Source organism: Pagrus major, chromosome 9 (genome assembly GCF_040436345.1).
Source record: "Pagrus major chromosome 9, Pma_NU_1.0".
Taxonomy (NCBI): Eukaryota; Metazoa; Chordata; class Actinopteri; order Spariformes; family Sparidae; genus Pagrus; species Pagrus major.
Window position 1 is genome coordinate 8486081 of NC_133223.1, and position 25810 is coordinate 8511890.

The 25810-nt window shown below is 39.3% G+C and overlaps 1 protein-coding gene across 2 annotated transcripts in view; it reads right to left on the reverse strand.

Annotated features, from left to right (window-relative positions):
• The window catches only part of rnf17 (ring finger protein 17), a 36825-nt gene extending 12139 nt beyond the window's left edge, over window positions 1–24686 (reverse strand). For both annotated transcript variants that reach the window (XM_073473978.1, XM_073473977.1), the window contains exons 1-26: window positions 24575–24686; window positions 22662–22777; window positions 16164–16261; window positions 15941–16028; window positions 13993–14082; window positions 13755–13858; window positions 13380–13548; window positions 12442–12518; window positions 11517–11591; window positions 11012–11295; window positions 10837–10923; window positions 10063–10221; window positions 9518–9689; window positions 9016–9157; window positions 8438–8625; window positions 8158–8287; window positions 7538–7697; window positions 6561–6676; window positions 6190–6307; window positions 5938–6055; window positions 4089–4346; window positions 3144–3291; window positions 2752–2864; window positions 2057–2147; window positions 848–969; window positions 407–590 (exon numbers count right to left, since the gene is read on the reverse strand). In XM_073473978.1, the coding sequence (XP_073330079.1) occupies window positions 407–590; window positions 848–969; window positions 2057–2147; window positions 2752–2864; window positions 3144–3291; window positions 4089–4346; window positions 5938–6055; window positions 6190–6307; window positions 6561–6676; window positions 7538–7697; window positions 8158–8287; window positions 8438–8625; window positions 9016–9157; window positions 9518–9689; window positions 10063–10221; window positions 10837–10923; window positions 11012–11295; window positions 11517–11591; window positions 12442–12518; window positions 13380–13548; window positions 13755–13858; window positions 13993–14082; window positions 15941–16028; window positions 16164–16261; window positions 22662–22777; window positions 24575–24644 (3477 nt within the window). In that variant the 5' untranslated portion in view covers window positions 24645–24686. The remainder of the gene's footprint in view (window positions 1–406; window positions 591–847; window positions 970–2056; window positions 2148–2751; window positions 2865–3143; window positions 3292–4088; window positions 4347–5937; window positions 6056–6189; window positions 6308–6560; window positions 6677–7537; window positions 7698–8157; window positions 8288–8437; window positions 8626–9015; window positions 9158–9517; window positions 9690–10062; window positions 10222–10836; window positions 10924–11011; window positions 11296–11516; window positions 11592–12441; window positions 12519–13379; window positions 13549–13754; window positions 13859–13992; window positions 14083–15940; window positions 16029–16163; window positions 16262–22661; window positions 22778–24574) is intronic.
• Window positions 24687–25810: the final 1124 nt, after the last annotated feature.

Below are 25810 nucleotides of genomic sequence, written 5' to 3' on the forward strand. Positions count from 1 at the left end.
GAGGTTGTTGTTTTCCCAAAGAGACAGGAATTTAGAAAACACTAACATGCAGACAGCAGTAGGAGAGTCGAATGCCAACTGAAATAGTCTGCAGGACTTAATAACCAGTCTACAACCGGGCATACTAAGTGGTGTATAAAAACTGAATTCTGCTTCTCCATGTTAAGTTATGTCTCTGGAGACAGTAAGCAGACCTGCTCCAGATGACCTTAGAGGTCTAAACAGTTCAGAAGGTATATTAGTATTTGTGAAGTGAACATTCAAATTGTCTTTAGAACTCAATAAAATGCCAAAACAGCATTACATTGTCACCAAGTTAGCTTCAGTGGCTGATTCTTGTATTTATGTGGAATCCAGGTGGATCAAAATGGTTTCTTGCCCAGAATGTGGTCATTTGTATTCTCACCATTTCAGCAGACATAATGGTGCGGGGGGCTGGTTTTGGAGGGTTGGTAGGGGAGACAAGGGGGGTCAGGGACGGGAAAGGAACGACAGAAGTGTTTTTTTTGTCGGCATCAGAAACATCAGTTTGTGCCTCGCTCACTGGAGACTGTGCATCAGCTTCTTTGGGTTTTTCAGCGACAACTTCTCTGCAAGTAGGCAAAAACACACATAATTAAGGAAAAAAAATGGCATTGGATTAAATTAAAGAAATTACTGAAGACATTAGCAAATATAGCCCAATTGAAGATTATAATGACAGTCAAAAGTAAAGAATAAGATATAGTTGCATCAGTTGCATTCTGGGGTCTGGTAATGCTGACAAGAAAGAGAGATAGCTAGTAAGAAATTTATTGAGACTCGTTAATCATAATAATCACACACATACTTCCATGCATACACAGACCTTGGTTTCCTTTCTCTGAGGGCGAGGCCCTCGCTGACCAGAAAGTCTGCAATACTGACAAACTTTCCCATCTTGTTGGAGCAGGACAGTATGACCGGAACTGGACGCTCATCTGTCAACTCCTAGACAACAAGAGAGGAAAGGAAGATACAAACTAAAAGTGGGTCGTTACAGCAACAAAGAAATTTCGAGCAAGGTGCAGAGCAAAAACTGAGCACAAGAAAGTCACTATTTATTCATTTAAGTGTGGTTATGGTGAACTTGGACTGCATCATGATCAGGACTCACAATGAGGATATGAAGTGTAATGATTGTGTTAGAGCTGCGCGGTGTGCACCTGGCAGCACACTGCAGCGATTTCTCACAAACTACATGAAAACTAAAATCGTATTTGGTGAAACATGAACCGTAGGCTAGTCATTGTTTAATGCTTTTTGATTTAATCTTGGATTTCTACCATCGATTATGATTACTGGATCAGTTAGTTACCAAAGAGTCCGGCCCTCTCCACTGCGCTCCAGGACAGGGAATGTGATGATGGCACAGCGCTCAATGGGGAAATATTGATTTAAGATGTGTGTTGGCTGATATTTTTACAACAGAAAGGTGTTTATGGAATAATTATTACACTTCACTATAAACTCAAATACGGAAGTGCAAGTACACGAGTAAAACTACTGGTTTGAATGTTTATGAAAATGTGCTCACGAAACTTTTCTCGTGCACTTCCGTATTTGAATTTATAGTGAAGTGTAATAATCCTGATCCACTGGAGACAGCGCAGTCTCTGCCGCACACTCTGCCTTCTCCAGTCATCTCATCTGGATCATCGTCACCACCTGCGAATATGGATTGTATGATTTAAAAAGGCCTGTAAATAAAGTCAGTGACAGCTCTAACACAATCGTTACACTCCATATCCTCATTGTGAGTCCTGATCATGATGCAGTCCGAGTTCACCGTAACTACACTTCAATGAATAAATAGTGACTTTCTCGTGCTCACCAGAAAAGTAGTTTTTTTTTTTTCCCCATGTCCCTTTAGGGGCTCCGTAAATATCTGACCAATAATACAAAAAAAAATCTAGAGCATCGTCATTGAGATAAAGCAATTATTCATCTTTATAAATTACTGTAAGTAGACATAGAAAACTTCAGCAAAGGACAAAGGAGAAAGAACACGAGGAAAGGAAAGGAAATGAAAAAAAACCTTGATGGTCATAACAGCTGATGCTCCGGTCAGATAGAAGGAGAATATATCGCAGGCTGTAGCCGTCCAGGTGGAACGGCCTCCTGCTGGCCTGAAAGAGAGAACAGAGAGTGAGAAGGAAGTCAAGGTGAGATAAGTGAACCGTGAAAGAGTCCCCCAAAACAAAATACTAAAATTATACAACAGCTGTTGTAGGAAAGCAGGTGCAGACTCATACACTGTATGACACTCTGCCTCACTAAGTGAGATTAGTATGAATTCTCAGCAGCTTTTTTTTTAGCAAAACAATCTAAAGTATATTATATATACTCAAGGTACACTGGTTGAGATGTGATTTTTCTCCCCAGATGGGAGCTCTGCTTTGCTACTTAAGTCCAGACTTTGAACCACATATCTGAAGCATCCCTCTTAACAGTTTCAATACAATACAGTACATCTGTGGGAAGCTGCCTCAATGCTGGATTTTGTGTGACTGCATAGCTATAAATATGGCTGCCTTCATACATTCACTCAGAAGTAGTTTCACAGTTCCAGTTTCAGAGCGCTCAAAGCATCCTCTGTATCAAGGATATTTTTGGTCATAATTAAAATTCAAAGTAAAAATAGAAATTAAAAGTAAAATAAATACAAAAGGTGAATAAAGTGGGTGACAAAAAAATATTCTGCTCATTTTCGCACGAGTGTGTGTGTGTGACCTGATGTCAGTAAGAGTGCACTCCAGTGCAAAAGAGCCCATCAAGGAGGATGGCAGCGGCCGCAAGTTGCTGACATGGAGCTTCACTGTGTTGCCATGGTCACAGACCATCACCTGGTACCAGTCAGCAGAGAGACCGGGAGACAGTCGCTATTATCAATTTCAAACAAGCTTCAAGCTATAATACTGTTTAATGAATGCCTTTTAGTAATGTCATTTACACCACTATGGAACATTACTGTAAATATTCAAAGCTTAAGCAATGACACAAATACCAAAACCCTGACTTATTGGCTCAAAATGTCCTATGTTGGAGTAAAAGGGCTGTTAAAAGATTTGAATAGAAGACAAAATCTACTTGCATGCTGCTCTCTTTTAAACACATTTTTATACCTCTGCAATGTTGCTAGATGTGACGTCAGAGCTGATCTGTCCTCTCTCCCAAACCCCGTTAATGTGAGCAGCACAGTACATGTCCGCCTTCCACACCACATCTTGGGGCTCCATCAGTGCACACTCCTGCTTCACCCTTTCACACATCCTGAAAAACACAGCAAGACATAATCATATAAATAACACTATACAATAGTCTTGCAACATCACATGAATAATGAAAACAGCCCAGAATATGAGCTGGTAACAGTGTTTCACACTTTCTCAAAAGAAACTTAAAAGGTGGATGCATCAACAGATTTTGGACCTGCAGAGATTTGGTCTTGGGGGATGCAAATCTGGCCAGGTCCAAACACAAATAAAAGGATGACATTTGTATAAACAGGAAAGTGAAAATTATCATATTTGTGAAATTGAATCTGCACATAAAATATTAATATTTACTTAGGATGTGATGTGTGCATTTGTAAAACTGTTTAACATATACTTGCTTGGTATTTGTGCATGGATTGGAGTATCTTGTATCTTGTGACTGAGTATCCAAAATTACACATAAATCGCTGTACACATTTGAAAATGTTATCTCTCCCCATAGAGTCCGAGGTGGACTAATACTTTTTTTTTTCCTACTAGCAATGCATAAATATAAAAAGAGAGAAACAGTAAATCTTTTCATATAAGAAGCTGGGACCAGCAAACGTTTTTGCTTAATAATCTTCCTTTAATTAACTAATTGATAGGCAATATTGTTGATTAATAGACAAGTTGACTGACAAAAACTTGGAAGGGACTGTATTTCTGAAAGTAGTATTCATAGTAAACACTAGGTATTCTACAGAATAGTACAGACAAATCTGGCCATTGACTAGCTGAAGAAAAAAATATTGTTTTGTACCAGTATTTGGTATATTTAAAGGATTTTTAAAGCGTGATTTTGCTGCTGACCTTTTGAACTGAGAGTCGTTCTGGGTGAACTGGACATAGAAGCTGCTTGGTGAGTTGACGTGGCTGACTTTGACTTTCAGGTCTTTGAGTTTGGCAGGGAGCTTCAGCAAAGGCTGAATCTCCAGCGGCTCCTCGTTCTGTTCTCCACTGACTTTTTGGTTTGCAGCATCACCACCCTCCGGGGCCAAACCAAGCTCGAGTGGAGCGTCCCATACGTCAGAATCTTTTCCAGTGAATCTGGCATCCTTGGACTTGAGTCTGCAGGAAGGCAGGAGAGAATGGGAGGAGATAGGGCAGTAGGAGGAAAAAGAGGTGAAATGGAAAGAGCACACAAAAAGAAGTGGAGTGACAGCAAGAGGTGGAGGAAAAGAGTTTAAGAATAAAGATGTCAGTATGATACAATAAAAAACACAAGGGGAAAGATGAACTGAGAAAAATTAAAGGGAAAGTCGGCATGACAGATTACATTACCAATCAGATATACAAAAGGAACACTTTTATCACACATCAGATGTTGATGAACATATTACTCAAGTTGAAAATCTTTACTGATGTATATTGTATAATTTGTTGAGAACAAAATGATGTAACAACGGTCAATGGAAACCAAAATCATCAACCCATTGAGGGATGGATTCAAAATCACACCGAAAATCAAGTAAAAAATTGAAATCACAGGCTGATCCAACATCCAACAACTCATAATGTGACTCAGTAGTGTGTATGGCCCTCTACAAGCCTGTATACACTCCCGACAACGTCTGGGCATGCTCCCGATGAGTCAGCGGATGGTGTCCTGGGGGATCTCCTCCCAGACCTGGATCAGGGCATCAGTGAGCTCCTGGACAGTCTGTGGCGGTAATGGGATTTATATCAGGGAAACAAGAGCGCCAGTCAATGGCATCAATGCCTTTGTCACCCAGGAACTGCCTACACACTCAGGCCACATGAGGCCAGGCACTCTCCTGCACCAGGAGCAACCCAGGGCCCACTGTACCAGCGTAAGGTGTGACAATCGCTCTGAGGATTTCATCCCAGTACCTTACAGCATTCAGGGTACCGTTGGCTATGACATGGAGGTCTGTGCGACCCTCCAAGGATATGCCTACCCAGACCTCACCTCACTGACCCACTGCCAAAGCAGTCATGCTGGATGATGTTACCGGCAGCATAATGTTCACCATGGCCTTTCCAGACTCTGTCACGCCTGTCACTTGTGCTCAGTGTGAACCTGCTCTCATCTGTGAAGAGAACGGGGCACCAATAGCGGACCTGCCGATTCTGGTGTTCTCTTACGAATGCCAATCGAGCTGCAAGGTGCTGGGCTGTGAGCACAGGTCCCACCAGAGGACATCAGGCCCTCATTGATGCCCCTCTAAGGCTCTATCCAGCTCTCCTTGTGTAACGGTCAGTCTCCTGGTATCCCCTCTATGCTCTTGAGACTTTGCTTGGACCTTCTTGCAACTGCATGTATGTGTGCCATCCTGGAGGAGTTTGACTACCTGTGCAACCTGACTGAGCTGCAGGTACGGCCTCATGCTACCAGTAGTGACAAATACACTAGAACACAAAGCTAGAGGAATATCAATCAGGAAGGATAAGGAGAGAGCAATTGTCTGTGGTCACCACATGCAAAACCATTTCCCTTTTTGGGGGTTGTCTTGCTTTTGCCTCTCTATTGCACCTGTTGTCATTTTCATTTGCACCAAAGCAGGTGAAATTGATTTAAAATCACTTGTGCTTCCTAAATGGAGAGATTGATATCCCTGAAGTTTTACTGACATGGTGTTATACTGTGACGATTAAGTGTTCCCTTCATTTTTTTGAGCAGTATTATTTTCAGTCTCACCCCTCTTTGAAGCGAACCAGCTCCTCTTTAACCAGCAGGTCAGCTATGTTGGCAACTGGCCCGTTCAGGCTGCTCTCAAACAGCCTGATTGGCAGAGGGTCAGTTTTGCGTACTTTTCCTAGAAGGGTATAGAGGAAAGGAAATGGCGACAAAGACACAGTCCACAACATACGATTTTGGTGGCAAGTAAGTGTTCTTATTTAGTTATTTTTTTAAAATAAAACAAATGAATTCAAACACCTATGCACATACCTGTAGCCACAATAGTGACGAGTTTCTGGTCAGCCAGACTGATGAATCTGTTGGTGCAGGCATCACTCCACGTCTCTCCATCGAGTGGGACCACATCTGACAAACAGCAGTGCATTGCCTAGACAGCAGAAGAGACACTTCCTGTTGACTTAACTCAGAGCTCAAGTGTACAGTGCACAGTGTAGAATGTGCATACAATGTATTTACTAGGAAGGAAAATGTCTACATTTTAGTTTAAAAAATGCAATGAGGAAGCAGTACAGGAACTAATCTTGTCCAATTTTAATACCACTGAAATGCTATCGTAAGTGAACAGTCTAATTGTTGCATAGCCAACTATTTTTTTATTACAAAAGTTAAAAAGTTCTCACCATGGAAGGAAGAGCAAAGAACTCATCCTTAATCTTCCTCAAGTCGCTGACTGACAAAATGTCCTTATTGCCAAAGTCCACATAACGCACCTCAACTTTTTTGCCCCCTGGATGACCTGCGTGCGCGCGCGCACACACACACACACACACACACACACACACAAACACACACACACACACACACACACACACACACACACAAACAGACATCAGGGCGACAGTGGCAGTCATCCACAACAATCAAATGATGGCCTCTGTAACAAAACAGTTCAATATATAGTGTGCAAATGAGTTTTTTGTCAATTGATATAACTGAAGGATTTCTGAAAAATTCTATGAAATCTAATAAAGGTGGAAAGTATGTAATTTGCAAACAAAGAAATATTTTCACAATAACCTGCCAAGGGTGAAAACCCACAACATTGTTGACAACTGCCCATATGATTATTTACACCCAAACAGCTGAGTTGAAAATGTTTAAACTTCTCCGGGATATGTGCAAACTTTCTCAAATTTCCTGGGACGTAATGAATCAGCATCATAAACATGCAAAGATAAGAGGAAAAGGAGAGAGACTGGAGGGAAATGACAGAAGGAGTCAGAGAGTCTGGTAAGTTCTGAGTCTTTTCAGAGGCTGAGCTTAACACAAACACATACACACTCCCACACAAATTGTTTGAATCAACGATTGATTCTCACCTGAATCGGACACCCAAAAATCAAGATTGAATCAAATCTTGAGATTGCCAAAGATTCACACCCCTAATACACACCACTCTGACTTCTGACATATATGCAAGGCACACTGATCCCGGAGCAGGGTCGTTAAACAGCTGAACCAGGCCCTGTCCAGTGAACATTCTGATAAAACTTGAACTGGATTTAGATTGTATCACTATTATGTTACACATTTGCAATACCCACCTGTAAAACAGAAATGTATTCAAACTGTGACATGCACATAGAGACAGCCTCACCTATGACCTGAGCTCTGTACCACAACTTGTCATTATAGCGGGCAACATAGGCCTGTCCTATCACAGGGCAGTAGACGCTGAGGTCATCTCCCCCAGCCACTGTTGCATTGTAACAATCCTGCAGCTTGGCTGAGAGCAACACGGACTCCATATTTTCAACCTGGTGGAGGGAAAAGGTGATAGAAATTGAAGAAATTAAAAAAAATTTTAAAAAGAAGAAAAAAGTTGGATTTTTTTTCTTGGATCACTTTTAATTGCTCCTTTTTAAACTACCCTATTTGTTTTTCTCCCCCTCTTGTTAATCTAAATTACATCTCTGGCATCATTCTTCCTCTTTGTAAGGCTCTTTACTCATGTGGTATCTGTGTTGTGCTGTTCCCCTTTAGCTTGTCCGAGTCTCCCCCTAAAGGCCACCAGCCAGGAACCTCCCCCACATTATCCCCCTGGCAACGTTCAGAGGGTAGGCATGGCAGCTGCACCTCACCAAGTCGCAGGAAGCTCCCCACCCCACATAAACAGGATCAGCCATTTTGAGCAAATTGTACATATATATATGTATGTATGTATGTATGTATGTGTGTGTGTGTGTGTGTGTGTGTATTTATATGCATATTTAGTACCAGCTGGATGTAGAAGTCTGCAGGATTGTTGATGTGGGACACCACAGCATTGAGCTCTGTGTTCATCTTGGGATAGACAGGAGGGTAGTAGAGCAGGGGCTTCCTGCCCAACGTCACTGGAGAATAAAACCTTTTTTGGAAGAGCACAGCCAATGTTAGGCCACTTCAGTTATGGGGCTCAAGATTCAGAAAGCTAGAATTGGATTTTTAATCCATTTAATTACAAAATACCAATTTGCTTATCAGAATTTTTCCTGGTTACTTGAACATGCACGTGTACCTGGCCACTTCAATGAAAACAAGGTACTCTCTGACAGAGATGGGCACATCACTGGACTGGTCCATGGGGGCTTTCCTCAGGTCCACCGACAAAGAGTCTCTGTCCTGACCCAAAGGCAGCATCTCCACTGCTGCAGAGCCAACCATATTGTGGAATTCAACCTGTGCCTCTTCACTCCAGCCCTTTGTCTGAACACACACGCACGCACAGTGTGACAAAAACAAATAAATAAGAAAACACTGCACCTTAAAAAATAAAACAATAAAACCTTGATAGTTTATCTGTTGTCCAAACATTGTAGGCAGAATATTGTCTATACTGCAGTAAATGTTTGATTTGCTCGCTACCATTTTTATTCAGCAGGGCAGGGGTAGACCTTCTGTTCTACTGATTTGTTCACTCAAAAGGTTGTGTTTTCTTCGAAATCCATCATATACAGCACACATGCTAATTTTGTGTTTGTAAGTTTGAGGACCACCATATGATATGCTTTTATATCCCTCATAAGAGAAGGAAAATGTGATTATTCAGGCAAAACTGATACTACAGTATATGTATTTAAAACTCAGTGGCCTTACCAGTTCATAGGGGACGAGGTCCTTGAGTGAACATCTGATGGCCTGAGGAGCAAAGTGACCCAGCTCCACGTTCATCTCCTCATTGACCTTCCTCAGGTGGTTGTTGACAGCCTTCAGTGAAGACTCGGTGCTCTTCTCCTCACTGGAAAAAGGTGTCAGAAGAGTTGAGGATGTACTACAGTAACCATGTACAATATTCTAATTAATAACTGAAATAATGCTTCACATTCAAAACATCCAAAATTGGTCTGTTAAGCATTTATGACATACAAACTGTATATGTATCAAAATACATTGATGTAATAATGTCTTTACCCGGCTGAGATGCTGCAGATGCTGAGATGTTTTGTTGATATACAGTATTTTAAAATGTTCAAGAAAAGTTTACATTGTTCAGTCATTCAGTACAGACAGTGAAAAAACCTTACTCTGGATGATTGGCCAGAATATATTTCAATCTGTGGGAAACACTGAGATTGAGACTGTCCGTTTATGTGTTTACCTTTGTATGGTGATCGTTTTGGTGAGGCCGTAGTCGAGGAAGAAGACTCGGATACTGGCCAGCTGGTAGACCAGGCAGGATTTTACAGCCTCCACACATTCATTCTGCAGGACTTCAACCACATTGGCCCTGCACCACAGTACCTCTTTCCACTTAACAAAGATCATGGAGCCTAAAGTGGAGAGCAGAAACAGAGGCTAAATCAACTGTCACTCTTAGAAAAACACAACTGGAGAGAAAACAAAGGAGTGGAATAATGTTATCTGTTAATTTATTATCACTAGAAGGAAATAAAATAATTTTGTCATGAATAAATAGATCATTACAGTCATTAAAATATTCTTTATTAAGTGCGAAGTGACCAACTATTTAATATATCATCAGGTGCAGCACTAATGAACTTTTTGTCTAATTTGCTCAACATTACTATGTCAAAAACATTTCCTTCAACCTTTAACAAAGACATCAACAGTACCTTCCATGGCTACGTGGAAGAGGCTTTAATCAAAACCAAAAACTAAAATTATCCTTATTTCTCCACACACCGGTCTCCACTGTGTCATTGGAAGTGAAGTGACAATTATCCCTGCAGCAGAAGTAGTTGATCCTCTTTGATAGGATCTCGTGTTCCCTCTTCTCTGCCACATAGCGGACGAAGAAGTGACTTGGATTCACAATGTGGGTTACAACTACCCACTGGATGACTACGACAGATGAGCAAGGAGAGAGAAAGAGAGGGAGGAGAAAGGTGATAGTATAGGGGTAATATGAATTAAGAGAGAGAAAAGAGAAGATAAGAGAGGAAGCAGGAGGTAAGAATTTGGTGAGATTTCCAGGTTGGATGAGAGACAAATGGATGATGGGAGGGAGACGTACAGGAGAAGAAAATAGTTAAGTAAGTTAAGTATGTATTTTCTGTAGGTTCATGTTAGATGTTTTGCCACCACAGAGGAAATTAATTCTTCACTAGCTGAAGGTGTTCACTAACTGCTCTACAGTAAATCCGCACCAGACAGATTAACTTGTCTAGCTGTCAAGACAAACTGTCACAAACTGTCATGTGACAAGATTTGAAGCTAAAAACTTTGGAAACGTATGAATCCATTGATTCTCTTTGAGATGGTAAAAATGACTTACAAAGTTCAGTTTGTTATGTGCACTGCATTTTATAAACTAGAAATTAACTGATAAGATTACTTCATTTTTGGAATCCTATTTCACACATTTTATTTCAAGGTGACAACAAATATAAAAGATATCCAAGTCAGCGTATCTGCTCCAGTTGATTTATCGATGTCAATTACTGTACCTCTCCTTACCATTTCTCTTATTGTCATACAGACTTCTCCTTCTCCTCTGGATTCTCCACTTATCATTAGCCAGCTCAGGGCCAGTGGGTGGGAGAGCTGCAGAAAGAAAAATAAAAATATTTAACTGATTATTAGATCTGACATTATTTAAGTGAACAGCAACTCGAGAGAAAGCCACACACACCGTGCTCTCGTCTTTCGTCGAACAGCTCCTCAATAATTACATCTGGAGTTCCGAGATCTGAGGCTGAGCTGTGGCAAGCAAGGTTAGACCTGTGGCGAGGTCTTGGGCTTGGAGAGGAGCCCCGGGATGACAAACCAGGGCTCTCCTGGTCCTGTTTATGTGGGGTGGGGAGCTTCCTGCGACTTGGTGGGGTGCAGCTGCCATGCCTACCCTCTGAACGTTGCCAGGGGGATATTCTGGGGAAGTTGCCTGGCTGGTGGCCTTTAGGGGGAGACTCGGACAAGCTAAAGGGGTACAGCACAACACAGATACCACATGAGTGAAGAGCCATACAAAGAGGAAGAATGTAATTTGACATATTTACACATAATGCTGTGCATAAGATTCGAGTTTGTTGAGGTTTTTATTTCATGTGCCAGAATCAAAGAGATAGAGCCTCTTGGCAGTTTTCATCCTCAGCCAAAATCAAACAAAACAACATACTGAAAGATATGGAAGAACTCACCACTTTGGGTAGCTGTGTTCCATCTTCAGGGACAGTGACAGACCCTTATTCAGACTTTCTGAGTGGAAAACACAGCTAGAACACAAACATAGCCATACCCAAATTCAAAATCAAAGGTAATAGTCAGAGCCTGCAACCAATGTTGGGCAGGCTCCTATGCTTCATGCATCTACAGCACAAGAAAAACAGTGGCAAATACATAAATATTTCAAGACTCCCTTCTACTCTGGCAATTATTCTGAACACAATGGGTACTACCTACAGTGGCTGTTGCATCAGAGAAACTATTCTTAACACTTCTATATAGTATAGGGGTGGATAAAAAAAATCAATTCATATAAGAATCAAGATAATAGCATGCACATGCTAGAGCTATCTTGAAGTTCATCTACAATAAAAGCAACAAGCATTTCTTTTATTTAATGACTGGATAATTAGGCCATGTTTATGAACACTTTTTATGTCTTCACAAGATGTTATGACGTAACGTTAAGGAGCAGAGCCTCGGTCAGCAGTACAGCTGTGTTTCATATTGTGTTTTAGCAGATTAAGGACCCTAATTAATGGTTTAGCACACAGTAAACAGGACTATAAGACTGAAAATAGTGCCCCCTTTTCTATTCATTTAATCGATAAACAATTTTGAATCAAAATCATTTTGGATCGACAATCGATTTTCAATGGTATTGGACACCCAAAAAACAAAATTGAATATAATCATGAGCTTGTAAAAGATTCACACCCCTTATATAGTATATTGTTCTTTATTATTTACTTATTGTTGTTCATTTGTGTTGTGCACATACTGTTGTTTGTACCACAAAGGTAAAATAACAGTGGTCAGAACAGAGCACAAGGTCTAACACAGAACCCTGACAAAAAGCAATACAACTATACAACAAACATCAGGCTAAAGGTGACAAACCTCATTCCAGAATCCAAAGTAATGCATTTTGTATCAAAGGACTGGGTATTCACAGGATCCTGCAATGTATCCAGAACCTGACACACACACACACACACACACACACACACACACACACAGGGGGGAATGGGGAAATTGTTGGAATCAAGTGTGCAAGCTGCTACCAGAGTTTACTAGCATTTACTTAGTGGTAGTTCTATAGCAAGACATCATCCCAAAGACGAACGGACATCCTCCCCGGGACGCCTCTGGGATGAAAGACATTTTGGTATTTATGTGTAAATATTGCTTAGCAAACGACAAACTGAGTCAAGCTTTACTAACATAAAAGAGTCTTGCATAGCCAGACTATCTAACTAAGCGCTAGTTGCTATAACTGGCTGGCTACTCAGCCTGAAACCTGTGATAAATATGACGCATTAACATCTGAAAGGGTGCAGTAAACTTACTATAGTTTTTTCCTGATAATGCCACATTGTGAACAAATCTGAATTTAAATCCGCAGGAGGGAAGTAGTTAGCTGTCAGCAAACATCGGGCAGCAGAATCCTGCAGTGTGTTTGACTAAGGGAGCTAACAGCTAACAGAGCTAATGGAGCTAATAGAGTTTAACAGCTGAACACAGTCGAACTGAGAGTTTCTCTTCTGAGGACCATTGAGCCTTAAACAGTGAATAGCAGTTTAATGTGACAACACAGCAAGTCTGCAGTAAATACATTTACTAAAATAATCCATCCGAGTACAGTTTTGGATGTAACATTTAGATTTTTACACTCAGTTTACACTCCAGGACAGTTAAAATTATTTTTTAGGAAAATGGTAAAAGAATTAAGTTTGGAGCCCTGGCCCTACGCAGTATGTGACCGTGCATTGTATGCTCACTAGGAAGTATCGTATGTGCTGTGATGTACATGTAGGTATAGGCATAATATTTCATACCTTTTCGAGGGTACAGTACTGCCCCAGAACGGGGACACGGCGGACTTCTCTGGCCATCTGCATTGCAATGTTCAGGGACTTTATCTTCTCCTGGACACAACACACCTGCATTTGACTGGTGGAGAATCGTGCCTCCAGTTTGGTCAGCTGATTAAACTGTACATCTCTCCTGTTGAGAAAAAAAATTACAGGCATCATGATAGATGTCACTTTAAAAAACCTTAAAATAATCCTGATACTAGTCTCTGATTTTGATGAGGATAAAATGATCTCAAGAGAAAACGGACCTGAGTGCAATCGCAGGTGAACAAGGCATCTCAATATACTGCTTTTACTAACTTCAGTCAATGTATTTTGACAGTTTTATGTCCATACCACTTTTCAACAGCATGTAAAGCTTTGTCTGTAGCTTGCATGACCTCCATCTCCAGCCGAGCTCTCTCTCTCTTCACCTGTTCTGCCAGACCAGTTGTCAGAGTCTGCACAGATGAAAAACAGACAATAACAATCACAAAACAGTTTTATGATTTTTTTCTTTTGTTTCTTTCTGATGTGTAAAAATTAAACATTTTTATCTGTTAGGAAATAAATAATGTCTACAATCATCTTTCACCTCATGGATGTGTTCCAGCTGGGCAAGATTTTCTGCAGCCTGGGCCAACGCCTCATCTACAGTCTGCTCAATCTTCTCGATATCAGCTGGCTGAATAAAACATAACCAGAATTTAAACCAGTTTAATCTGAATAATTTAGGTTGCTGTAAACCCTCCCTTCCAGTTAACTGAGTTTAAGGTAACGGTTACAATGATTACAAATTTATGTCATCATGTGGACACTCAAAGTATAATTTGCATTTTAGTAGAAGCCTTAACCCTGATCAGATATTCTGCAACACAAATACATCTCATTTAGCCATGTTTTTTATCAATTCAGAGAGTATCCTTACAACATTTTCCCAAGCTTCAACTTCTTGCTACTCTAGGGAACCCAAGATATCCCAGGAGAGCCAGGATATATAAAACTTTCAGGGTGCATAGGTTCTGCCGCATGGGTGGCTTTGCAATGTCCATGTCCGCAATATCTCAAAAGGAAGTTTCTCTAGAGACATGTCCATCACATCAGTAGGCTACTTTTAATATTTTATTAGACCTATCTGCACTTATTTTTTCTCAATAGGTAAGGTCACACATGTGTCACAGTAGCTATACATATTACTGTCGCACCAGCAGCTTCTTCTCTGCTGCAGATGCAGATTTATCAGCTTCCCTTTGATCCTTTGTCACCCAGTTTACCAGAACTTTTTCAACTTTATTCAGGTCCTTTGTTTTCCTTTGTAATGGTTGCACCTTAAAATGTAGCAAAATGTAATAATTGGGTTAAAAAGTAGTTTAGTAAATGTAAAATTATCTATTTTTAAAAATACACAAAAAAATATACAAAAAATAACTTTTTTGGAGTAAATGTAATTCACTACTTCACCCCTACCAGTGTGTAGCTTGATAATACAAGAGCTCGAAAGTTATAACCCGTTTTAAATTGGCTGAAACTAAGTCTTTCTCTTTGAACATTAGCAACAATAAAATGTACAAAGTTTATGAGTGACTTTTTGTAAGGTTAACTGCTTGTGTTGACGACATGCGAAAGCTCCGTTTGTGGTTGCTGGAGTTCTTTTTGTGCCAGGTGGACTGAATAAACATTTTCAGGGTTTGGGAGCAATAAGGGATGCTCTATGTGTGGCTTGATTGCACGTTATAAACAGTAAAGACTCATTCTTTGAGTTAATATGTTTTTTCCTTTATAGTTTCTCTAATATTTTGGGCCTTACTTAGCCTACTTTACCGTAACATTGGAGCATTTTCTAACGTAGCATGTGCTAATTGAAGCGACTGTTACATGACAATCACACAATCTTTGCTATTCACCTGCAAGTCTAGACACTCAGCGACGGCTGAGTAGTTAGTCTGAGAATAGGAGATTAGAAAACATATATGTATTTAACCCATATAGGCACAGACAGATAGTCAGGTCCTGCTAGATATATGGTAGGTGTTTGCAGTATGCTGCTGATTGAAACTAGTGTGAATGAGATCTGTTTAGGAACCAATAAGCAGAATCAAAATTTTAATTTCTTAATGATTCCTTTGGGGTCTGCATTCTGGAGCCCGTTCTCGATGCTAAACCCTACTGACATGTAGAGCTGAAAGGATTCCTCAAGCAACTCAATTACTAAAAAACAGAGGCAAATGATTTCCAAGGTATGTTTTAACTCTTTTAGATCACACTGCAGAGACAGACATAAGTGCATTCAAGCAATCAAAAAGTAGATTTTTCTAAAAAGGAAAACTATTAGTTGTTTATTTGAGAGACCTGTCTTACTTTTCTTTTGTATGTTACTATTGCTGTTAAATAAAGCAAAAGTAATCTGATGAGAAAAAATTGCTGAGTGCAATGTTTCTTATCCGATTACTTGCTGGAATAATGGGCTTGAATACTAAAAAAATCGATAGCTGCAGCCCTACTGACATGATAACTTTTATTCCCCACCTGTAACCCAAACATACCTGCTCCATATCCACGGTATTGGCGTTCCTGTCTGTAGAAGTTGGTAATTTGTTCCTTTTGCGATTCTTGGATCTCTCTGTCCGGAGGCTTCAGGAAATACCACATCAAAGTTATTATCAATGTAACCACCCGTTCTCTTTAAATATCCACAATACAATCTGAATACCCAAAAAGGAGGCTAAAGTTGTTAGCTTCAGCTAAACATTCAGAACTGCATTTTACCTTTTCATCTTGTTCATTTTAGCAGTGTAGGTAAGGCCAATGATTCTGCTGTCCTCCCGCAGCCCATACACACCACCTTTAGGAACGGTTGACTCAACCTGCAGAGAGTGGGCTTGTTTGTTCACTGACATCCTCCCACTTCAACATTTGCAGCCTTGAACATGATGCCAATCACAAATCTAACAGGCAACGCAAGATTAAACATATGGCCAACCACAGCAATCAGATAACCCAGATTATAATTAAGCCTATGATATGTTGTAATGTTTAACATTTGACATTTAGAGACATTTATGTTCAAAGACCTTTTTTCTTTTTTTTTTTTAATTCTACAGGTTTGTTTCCACTTCTTTCTCTTTCCACTTGACCTCTCTGCTATGTTGCTCCCTTTGTTATTACTGGTGCAGATGTCATTAAAAATGTAAATTCTAATATTATTGCAATAAGGTTCATGTGGCGCAATAACTTGGTTCTCTCTATATATTTAATGATGTTGCACAGTCTAGTTGATGTAGTGTATTCACTGTAGCACTGCTATGTTGGTAAAGACCCATTTCAGTAATTAGCCCATTCAGAAATTCAGCCCCTCAAAGCAGTCAACCTAAAGGATACATTGCACATGCAGCATTTCTGGTCTCATTGTGATCTATTCCTACTGCAGTCACACAGGTGGATAAAATGCCATGCAGCAAGAGGCTGCTTACATTTACACTTTTAAAAAACAAAAATTTAATTATATTTTAAATTCAAAACAACACACAAGTACATACATCAAACAAAAACAGCCACAGCACAAAGATGGGAAACAAACAAACAAAGAATAACAACGAAAACAACCCAGACAGCTGCAAAAATTAAATGACTGTCTCCATTTAAATATAAATAATACTCTTCTATCTTCTGGTCTTATGGTAACGGAGACAATATTAGGAATACCCCCCCACGAAAAGCCAAACAATTATCTCGTTTCCCATTTAGAGCAGCAGCCTATCATAAGGAACAAAGCAATCAGTGAGGAATATATTTATATAAGTACAATACCTATATATATATATATATATATATATATATATATATATATATATATATATATATATATATATGTAAAAATAACTAAATAAATAACTCTTAAACTCTTAAACTAGAGCAGGGGCAAAGACTAACCTGCCAGTGAGTTGATATGTTCAGTAATGGGGCCCCAGATACTGTCAGATTCAACAGATAATGTACCAAATACTTGAATTGCTACGAAGCCTCTCAAGATGTATCCCTGAAACCATTTCCCTGAGCCATCTAGAGAAGCTAGGAGGGTCAGTAGACTTACAATTATTAAGTATTAACCTTTTTGCCACCAAAGTTCCAAATCTGATGGTCTCCTGCATAGGGTGTGGAAGTGAGAAAAAGGCTTCGGCGCAACCAAGCAATACAAAAACTACATCAGGTTCCAGCTATACATCATAAACATTACAATACCATGAAAAAAATTGTTGCCAAAAAGGAACAATCTTAGAGCAGAACCAAAACATATGCCCCAGAGTCCCTATTTCCTGGTTGCACCTGTCACAGATATTGGAAACGTCAGGGTACATTTTACTCAGCTTTTCTTTGGAGTAATGTAATCTATACATAGTTTTATATTGGATCAGCTTCAACCTGGCATTGATTGAACCTGATTGAATCCTTTCCATCCCTTCCCTCCACACCTCGTCAGACAGCTCCACACCAAGATCTGCCTCCCAAGCAGACTTGATGTGGTTTGTTGACACTACTGAGAATTTAGAAAACAATGATACAAATTTTGAAACAAGGTGTTTAGATCCCAGCTTTTGTTTCATTATAGCAAAAAAGTAGTGCTCCGTGCTAGGGTTTAGGTAATTATTTACATTACCTTTAACAAAATGCCTGACTTGTAAATAACGATAAAAGTGGGCTTGAGGAAGGGAAAAGCTCTCCTTCGGCTCATTAAATGAAGCTAAATGATTATTGATGTACAAGTTTGAGAAGGTAACCAGACCCCTTTGTTTCCAAAATACAAAGGCTTGATCAGACTGAGCTGGAACAAAACTATGGTTAAAACAAATAGGAGAATATATAGAAAATTCAAGTACTTGAAGCACCTTCCTAATTTGTTTTAAAATTCTAATTGAGTTATGCAGCATAAAACCATCCTCAACTGGTTGCAAAGGATAATCTTTCGTGCAAAACAAAAGAGCTGAAAGGGAGCCATTTCTTGCAGCATGCGATTCCAACTGTAACCACTTAGGTGTATCACAGAGCTCACTACGTTGAGGGAGCTGATCCTGCCAAAAAATTAAAGCTCTGGCGTTGGTTGCCCAATAATAATGTCGGAAATTTGGAAGGGCAACCCCCCCGTTTCTTGGGCTTTTGTAGATGGGCCTTAGAAATACGATGTATTTTATATCCCCATATAAAAGGCATAATAATTGAATCGAGTTTTTTAAAGAATAACAACGGAAGAAAAATTTGAATATTTTGAAACAAATACATAAACCTAGGGAGCGACACCATTTTAATAGCATTAACCCGCCCTATAAGAGAAAGTGGCAAAGACCTCCAGTAATCAATATTTCTCTTAAGCCTGCCTAACTGGACACCAAAGTTGTTCTTAAATAAATGCTTAAAGCTTACAGGTATAGACAGGCCCAAGTAAGAAAACTGGTCTTTGGCAATTTCAAAGGGCAGAGATTTGAGAAAGAGGGGATCCAGATTTGTAGTAAGAGGCAAAAATGCACTTTTCCTCCAGTTGATGGAGTACCCAGACAAACTACCAAAATAATTAATTAATGAGAGGAGTGGCGGGATGGATGAGGAGGGATCGGACAGAAAAATCCCACGCCCCAGTTTAAAAGATGATGATCTATTACCATTAGTGAGAATAGCAGAGGTAGGACTAGCATAAAGGATCTTGATGAGAGATAAGAAAAATTCACCACAACCATAACGTCTCAGGGTAGCATGCATATAACTCCATTCAATCCGATCAAATGCACGTTCTGCATCAAGAGAAATAACCACAGGTTTATCATTTACATTATGTTTAGCATACATAATACTAAATAATCTACGTGTGTTGAAAAAAGAAAATCTTCCAGACACAAAGCCATTTTAATTGGGATGAACTAGAGATGAAATATGTTTACTTAACCTAGTAGCCAACATCTTTGCTACCACTTTCTGATCAGAATTTAGCAGACTGAGAGGTCTATAGGACAATGGGTCCGAGTCATCTCTCCCTTCCTTAAGTAGAAGACAGACGTTGGCCTCATAAAACAATAGAAAATGAATTATTCGCAATAGAATGCTGAATCATTCTGTGTAACAATGGGGCGACAATGTCAGTGAAGGACTTAAAAAACTCTGCACTAAACCCATCTGGGCCTGCAGCCTTACCATTAGGGAATGATTTTATTGCCTCACAGATTTCATTGGTGGTAAAATTAGAGTCCAAATTAGCCTTAGTGTATACGCTCAATTTAGGAAGGTCGACAGAATCGAGAAATTTCTCTATCTCATCATCAGATGCCTTACAATTAGACTCATATAACTTTGAGTATAAATCTCTAATATAGTCATTTATGTCTTGAGGATGAGTAATGATTTCCCCGGTAGAAGACTCAATTTTAAGAATAGATCTGTTTGCCTGAACACCTCGTAACTGTCTCGCCAGCAACTTTCCTGGCTTGTCATTCAACTCAAATTGCTTCTGTCTAAGTTTAAGTATTTGCTTATTTACCTGATTGCTCAAAATAATATTATATTCATTCTTCAATTTCATAATGCTATATAAATCCTCAGTGGACAAAGAGGAAAAGTAGGCCTTCTCGGCTTCGGACAGTAATACCTCTATTTCCCCTAGCCGCTTACGTCTCTCCTCCTTCATTGATGCTTCATAAGAAATTATCTTGCCTCTCATCACGGCCTTAAATTTTCCCACAAGATGGAGTCATTAACAGTGCCATTATCATTGATTATCACAAATTCATCCATGGCTGCTTTTATATAATCATGAAATTTACTGTCTTGCACTAATAATGGATTAAAGCGCCATGAAAAAAAAGTTTTAGGCAGGGACCACTTGAGAGACATGGTGAGAGGACTATGATCAGAAATTAAAATACCATGATATTTTGTTTGCACCACATTTGATTATAGCTTTGAATCAATAATGAAATAATCAATGCGAGTGTATGTTTTATGCACATGTGAGAAAAAAGAGTACTCTTTATCTGTTGGATGCTGAATTCTCCACGTCTATCAAATTATAAGTTCTGATCAAATTATTCAAGTTACCTACTGAATTAATACAAGGAGGAGGGCGTGTTGACATACGATCAAGGTAGGGATCGAGATAACAATTATAGTCCCCCCCACAAAGAAATCAGAGTCATCAATATTGGGACCATAGATATTAAGACAAGTAATAGGAATATTATTAATGTTGCCTGAAACAATCAGGTATCTACCAGCAGGGTCAGTAGTAAGATCAGACAGCTGAAATGGGACATTTTTCTTAAACAATATAGCAACGCCCCTAGCTTTAGATGAAAATGTAGACTGATAAACACTGACAAACCACTTTGACTTGAGTGTACTTTGATCAGAAGGTTTAATGTGAGTCTCTTGTATAAATATAATGTTTGCCGACAAAGATTTCAGGTGAGCAAAAACCTTTCCCCTTTTCACTTGACTACCCATACCATTAACATTCCATGTAGCAAATGTTAGTGCCCCCACAGATTTATTCCTAACCATTCCTGCCATTGTGAACACAAAAGATCAATATAACATACATGATAGGCTTAATGAGATAAAATAAAGGATGAAACATTCCCCAATCTGAGACACAAAAAATACAAAACATACACCCTGTCCCTCCCAACCCACACCTAGACCTACCAGCTTGGCCACACCCCCATCTACTGGAGGCAGAAAGGCCGCAATATGGGCCACCCACAATGATACTGACAAACAACACCATAGTGGTGATACCCTAAAACTGTTTTAGCCTATATGCTCAGGAAAAGAAAATAATATATTAATCACCATTCATTACAAATAAAAGAGAAAAAGAAGAGAAGGGGAGAAGAACAAGAGTTCTGAAGTTATCAGTCAGAGTCTGTTACCAGTAGAGTAAATCATCCATCAGCTGGTTAACAGGAACCCGGCCCAGCCATATGATGGTAAAGTCAGCTGGGAAGTGGAGAATCTACATGCAGAGAGTCAGCAAACTTTTTAGTATCCACAGGTGACGTGAATATACTTGTCTGTTCATTATGCTCCACATACAGCTTAACCGGAAAGCGAAGAGATGTTTTCACTTTGGCCTCACGAAGAGACTTAATCGCGGCGCCTCAGCTATCACCTCAGCTGTATAGTCTGGGAAGATGTACATCCTGGATTCGTTGTGGTGCAGCGGGTCTTTGTAAAACAGCGGCTCCTTGCTCTCGCGGCTCAGTCGCAGGATCAGCTCCCTGTCTTGGTAGCGGTGTATTTTGGCGATGATTGTGCGGGGTATTTCTCCAACCACCGGGCGAGGTTTCAGGATACGATGCGCCCTGTCACCTTCCACGGGCCGTGAAAAAGCATTCTGGCCAAAAAGCTTGATAATCAGATCCTCAATAAAAACAGTAGAGCGACCCTTTTCTGCACCTTCGGGGATTCCCACAAACTTTAGATTTAGCCGCCTGGAGCGCCCCTCCAAATCACTCACTTTCCAGCGGAGAGAGTCGTTAGCAACCTGTAGTTCTTTGCAGGTCTTCTCTAGTGTATCCTTTGGCAAGCCCCTCAACTTTCTCCGTGATCGCTGATTGCTCCTTTTTCACGAGAGCCAGGGAGTCTTCCAGAGAATCCAGATGAGTCGTGATGGACTGCCTGGTGTCTTCAATTAATTTCCTCACTTCTCCACCTTCATTTTCTATAGCAGCTAATATTGCAGATAACGACAGCTGAGTTACAGCGTCCGCACCGCTCATTGTAGTACACGCATTTGTCAGCTCGGTGTTGGCGTGGCACGCGGCAGCAGGAACAGATTTGTTTGATAGTTCAATCTTGGTCGGCTTAGACCTAGTTTTCGCCATCAAAGTTCCGGGCAGCCACAAAAACTCAGTAGGCAAATACAAATATGCTGCTACAGACTTAAAGGTGATTTTAATACATAAATTGTTGTTTGTTTGTGAGCAGAGGCTACAGCACACACCTACTCCATGCGCATGTGCCCCTCGTACGTACGCTTACATTAACACTTAGTTTATCTCTGAACACTGAGGACAAAGCTGATAACTGGGCCATGATAAGTTATGAAGTGAAAATTTGTGATTTACTTGCTTCACCTATTTACCAGTTTTTCTTCACATAAAATGTTTAAATCATCAATCAAATAAATCACAATGAATATCATCTAGGAACCTATTAAACTTTGATCAATAAGTCAGTTCTTCCACACTCTAGTTACAAGAGTAAGATCACTGGTAATTGTACCTCACACTCTGGACATGTAATGACACTGTCACACTGAATGGACATCAGGCAAGATGTGCAGTAGATGTGACCACATGAGAGCACGCGAGGGAGGTTGCCGTCAACTTCATCCTCCTCTGAAAGAGAAAGAAAAGACAAACACAATAGACAAGCAGGAAGAATGCAGTGTCAGTGTAAATGAGAAAAGAGGATATCATCTACACTTCTGTTATCAAAGTGAATTGTCACTGCATATCTCCATTTAATTTAAAAGCAAACTTCAATCCTACATTAAGGGTTCCTGCACAGATAAAGTGGTTGACCCTGTCATCCGCTCTTGACTCAACTGCTAGATGATTTAATTAGAATGTAAAGATTTCCTGCCATTTTGTCAAAGATGGTACACAACTTGTTCAATAAAAAAAAATGATGTAGTTATTCAAGCTAACTATTCACAAATAATTAATAGTAGGGATGAGTATCTGTTCAACCAACTAAATTATCTGTATCTGTACTTGGAATGGACTTGAACCGGAAGTGGGCCGTGCTTAACCCGGAAGTTAGTAATTTCAGCCTGAAATTGATATGAGTAAATCTAAAATATTTATATATATCATCTATTAGAAAATTATGGAATTGACCTTCAAATGTTTTTGATCACAGGAAAGACAACTATTAGCAGAACAAGATTTTTATGAACTTGAATAAATAAACTTTTCCATTAATCCATGTTATGTCATTTGCAATTGCTAAAGCAATTCATTGTTAAACGTATAATAATTAACTTCTGCAGCTAAGGGGATCTCTATCGATACAAACCAAAAGATGTTGTCAATCACAAAAATTATTTCTCTCTCTCCTTTCACTACCATACAAAGGTTTTCTGAAATAAGTTCTCATGAGGGAAACCGGAAGGGGCGTGACTTCAGCTCCTATAGGAACGAACGGGAAGATTTAATATAAGGTCCTTGCATGAGAGGCACATTTACCTTGTGGATTTCTCTGGTTTAAACATTATTGGAAACATTTGGAAAATGTACGTACACAACTCAACAACATAGAGCCTATAACAAAGGTCTGCTCATTATAGACATTTTAATGCAGAATTGCTATATATCATATCTTTAATTGTTTTGTGTTTTTGCAGAGGTAATACGTTTACACGTTAATTACATGTTATAAGAATAATACAAATGCTGATTTATTAAATGTAGTATCAATAAAAAAAATATAATTGTGTTGGGCTGACAGCAACTAAGATAAAAACTTCGAGTATGTCAAAATACATGCATCTTATGTAAACAATTAACTGGTATTATTAACCACTTTAAAGTTCAGCAATAATAGTAATATTCCTGTCAGTAATGTCAGCAGACGTAAAGGGCAAAGCAGGCAGGGTTGCACGGTGGGTTCACGGTAATGACCCGGTCCGTCAATTAACGAAACTTTTGAGACACTAGCTTTAGTTCTGCTTTATAATTCTGTGAGGTCAATCATTTGAATCAGTGCTTTAACATCCAATTTGTTGTTGCACTGAACCTGAGTGTGGTTGACCCGAATATTTATTAGCAAAACATTCCTGACGTCAATGGGCCGACATTTTGAGACGCTTTGGATCAGTGCCATTGACTTAGATAGGTAAGCTAACTTTGATTTAAGGTCACTGCCACATCCTAGAATTAATGACAAACCCCTTTGAACCCTTAAAAATGATTCATTTATATGATTAGCTAGTCACTTTAGTCTTGAGTTTAGATAATAATACACTCTAAAGGACCAGAGAAGACGTTAAATCCGTGACCTTTAGGTTAACATGGCCGCTTTCACTTGCTAGCAAGACGGCGAACTTCGTTTAGCTAAAGATGACTTAATTTATACTACAACACGGTCTAACTGCGCTTTTAGTCGCAAGGAAAGGGATTGGAATATCCTACCAGGCAGAGTGAATGGGTCGCCACATAATTTGCAAAGCACAGCGCTGGAGTTTTCGCCTCTTTCCATCATTAATGTCTTAATGAAAATGGTTTTCTCGTGTCACACGCGAAGGTGAGGTGGCCTGTCCTTGTCACGTGACTACGAAGGTGCGTTCAGGGCCCGAGGACAGGAGTCATTTAGTAATTGAGAATAATATGTTGTAACAGATAGCTGTTTACTCTGTGTTCATGTGTTTTTCCTTATTGCATCAGGTAATGGTCGCCCTGTAGAAAGACTTGTAGCTTTCCAGAACCAATACAAACTTTACAAAAACCCACAAATACAAAAAACAACTGAAAAACTAATATGACACCCCCTTTTAATTAAATAATTAACAGTTTAAAGTACATTCAATAGAACTCGTGTGAAGCATGACAGTGAAGGGTTGAGCTCATCCAGGGAACTACATCAATAACAGACTTGAACTAGTATTCCTATCTAAATGATCAAATAATTTAAGAATGATCATTTGATGATCTGAATGCATTTTTTTAAAAAGTAAAAGTGGTAAAAATATTTACCATCCGTAGAATTGATCTAAAATTAAAATAAATAAAATAAAAACTACCAGACCCTCATACTGAACAAAGTTTACATTTATTTTATTGTCCTGAGGGTTGTACAGTGTTTACAATGTTAAATTATGTAACAATAATAATGACAATAATGATAATAACAGCAACAACAATAATAATGATATTAATAATAACTTATTTATAAAGCATTTTTCGAAAAACAAGTTACAAAGTGCTTTACAAAGACATATAAACAGGAAAATTACAGATAAATTATAAACAACAGTACAAATCATACATTAATAAAACTAGGTAAAGGTAAGAACTACTCAAACAAAGAAAAAAAACTAAATAATAATACAAATAAATGAAGTAAGCAATTCAGGAGAAAGCCATTCTAGACAAAAATCTGTTTTTGAGAGAGATTTAAAAGAAGAAATAAAGCTAGCCTTCCTGATCTCCTCCAGCAGTTTCAAAGTCTAGGGGCCCTGACTCCGACAGCTGTCCCTGGGTTTTTTAGCCTGGGATCTTGGAATTGCCAACAGTCCTCTGCAGGTGGATCACAGGCTGCATTCAGGCTCATAAGGGTTTATCAAGTGTGAGATATAATCAGGGGCCAAATATGCTTTAAAAGTGACCATTAAAATTATAAAATGAATTCTAATATGTACAGCTAGGTAA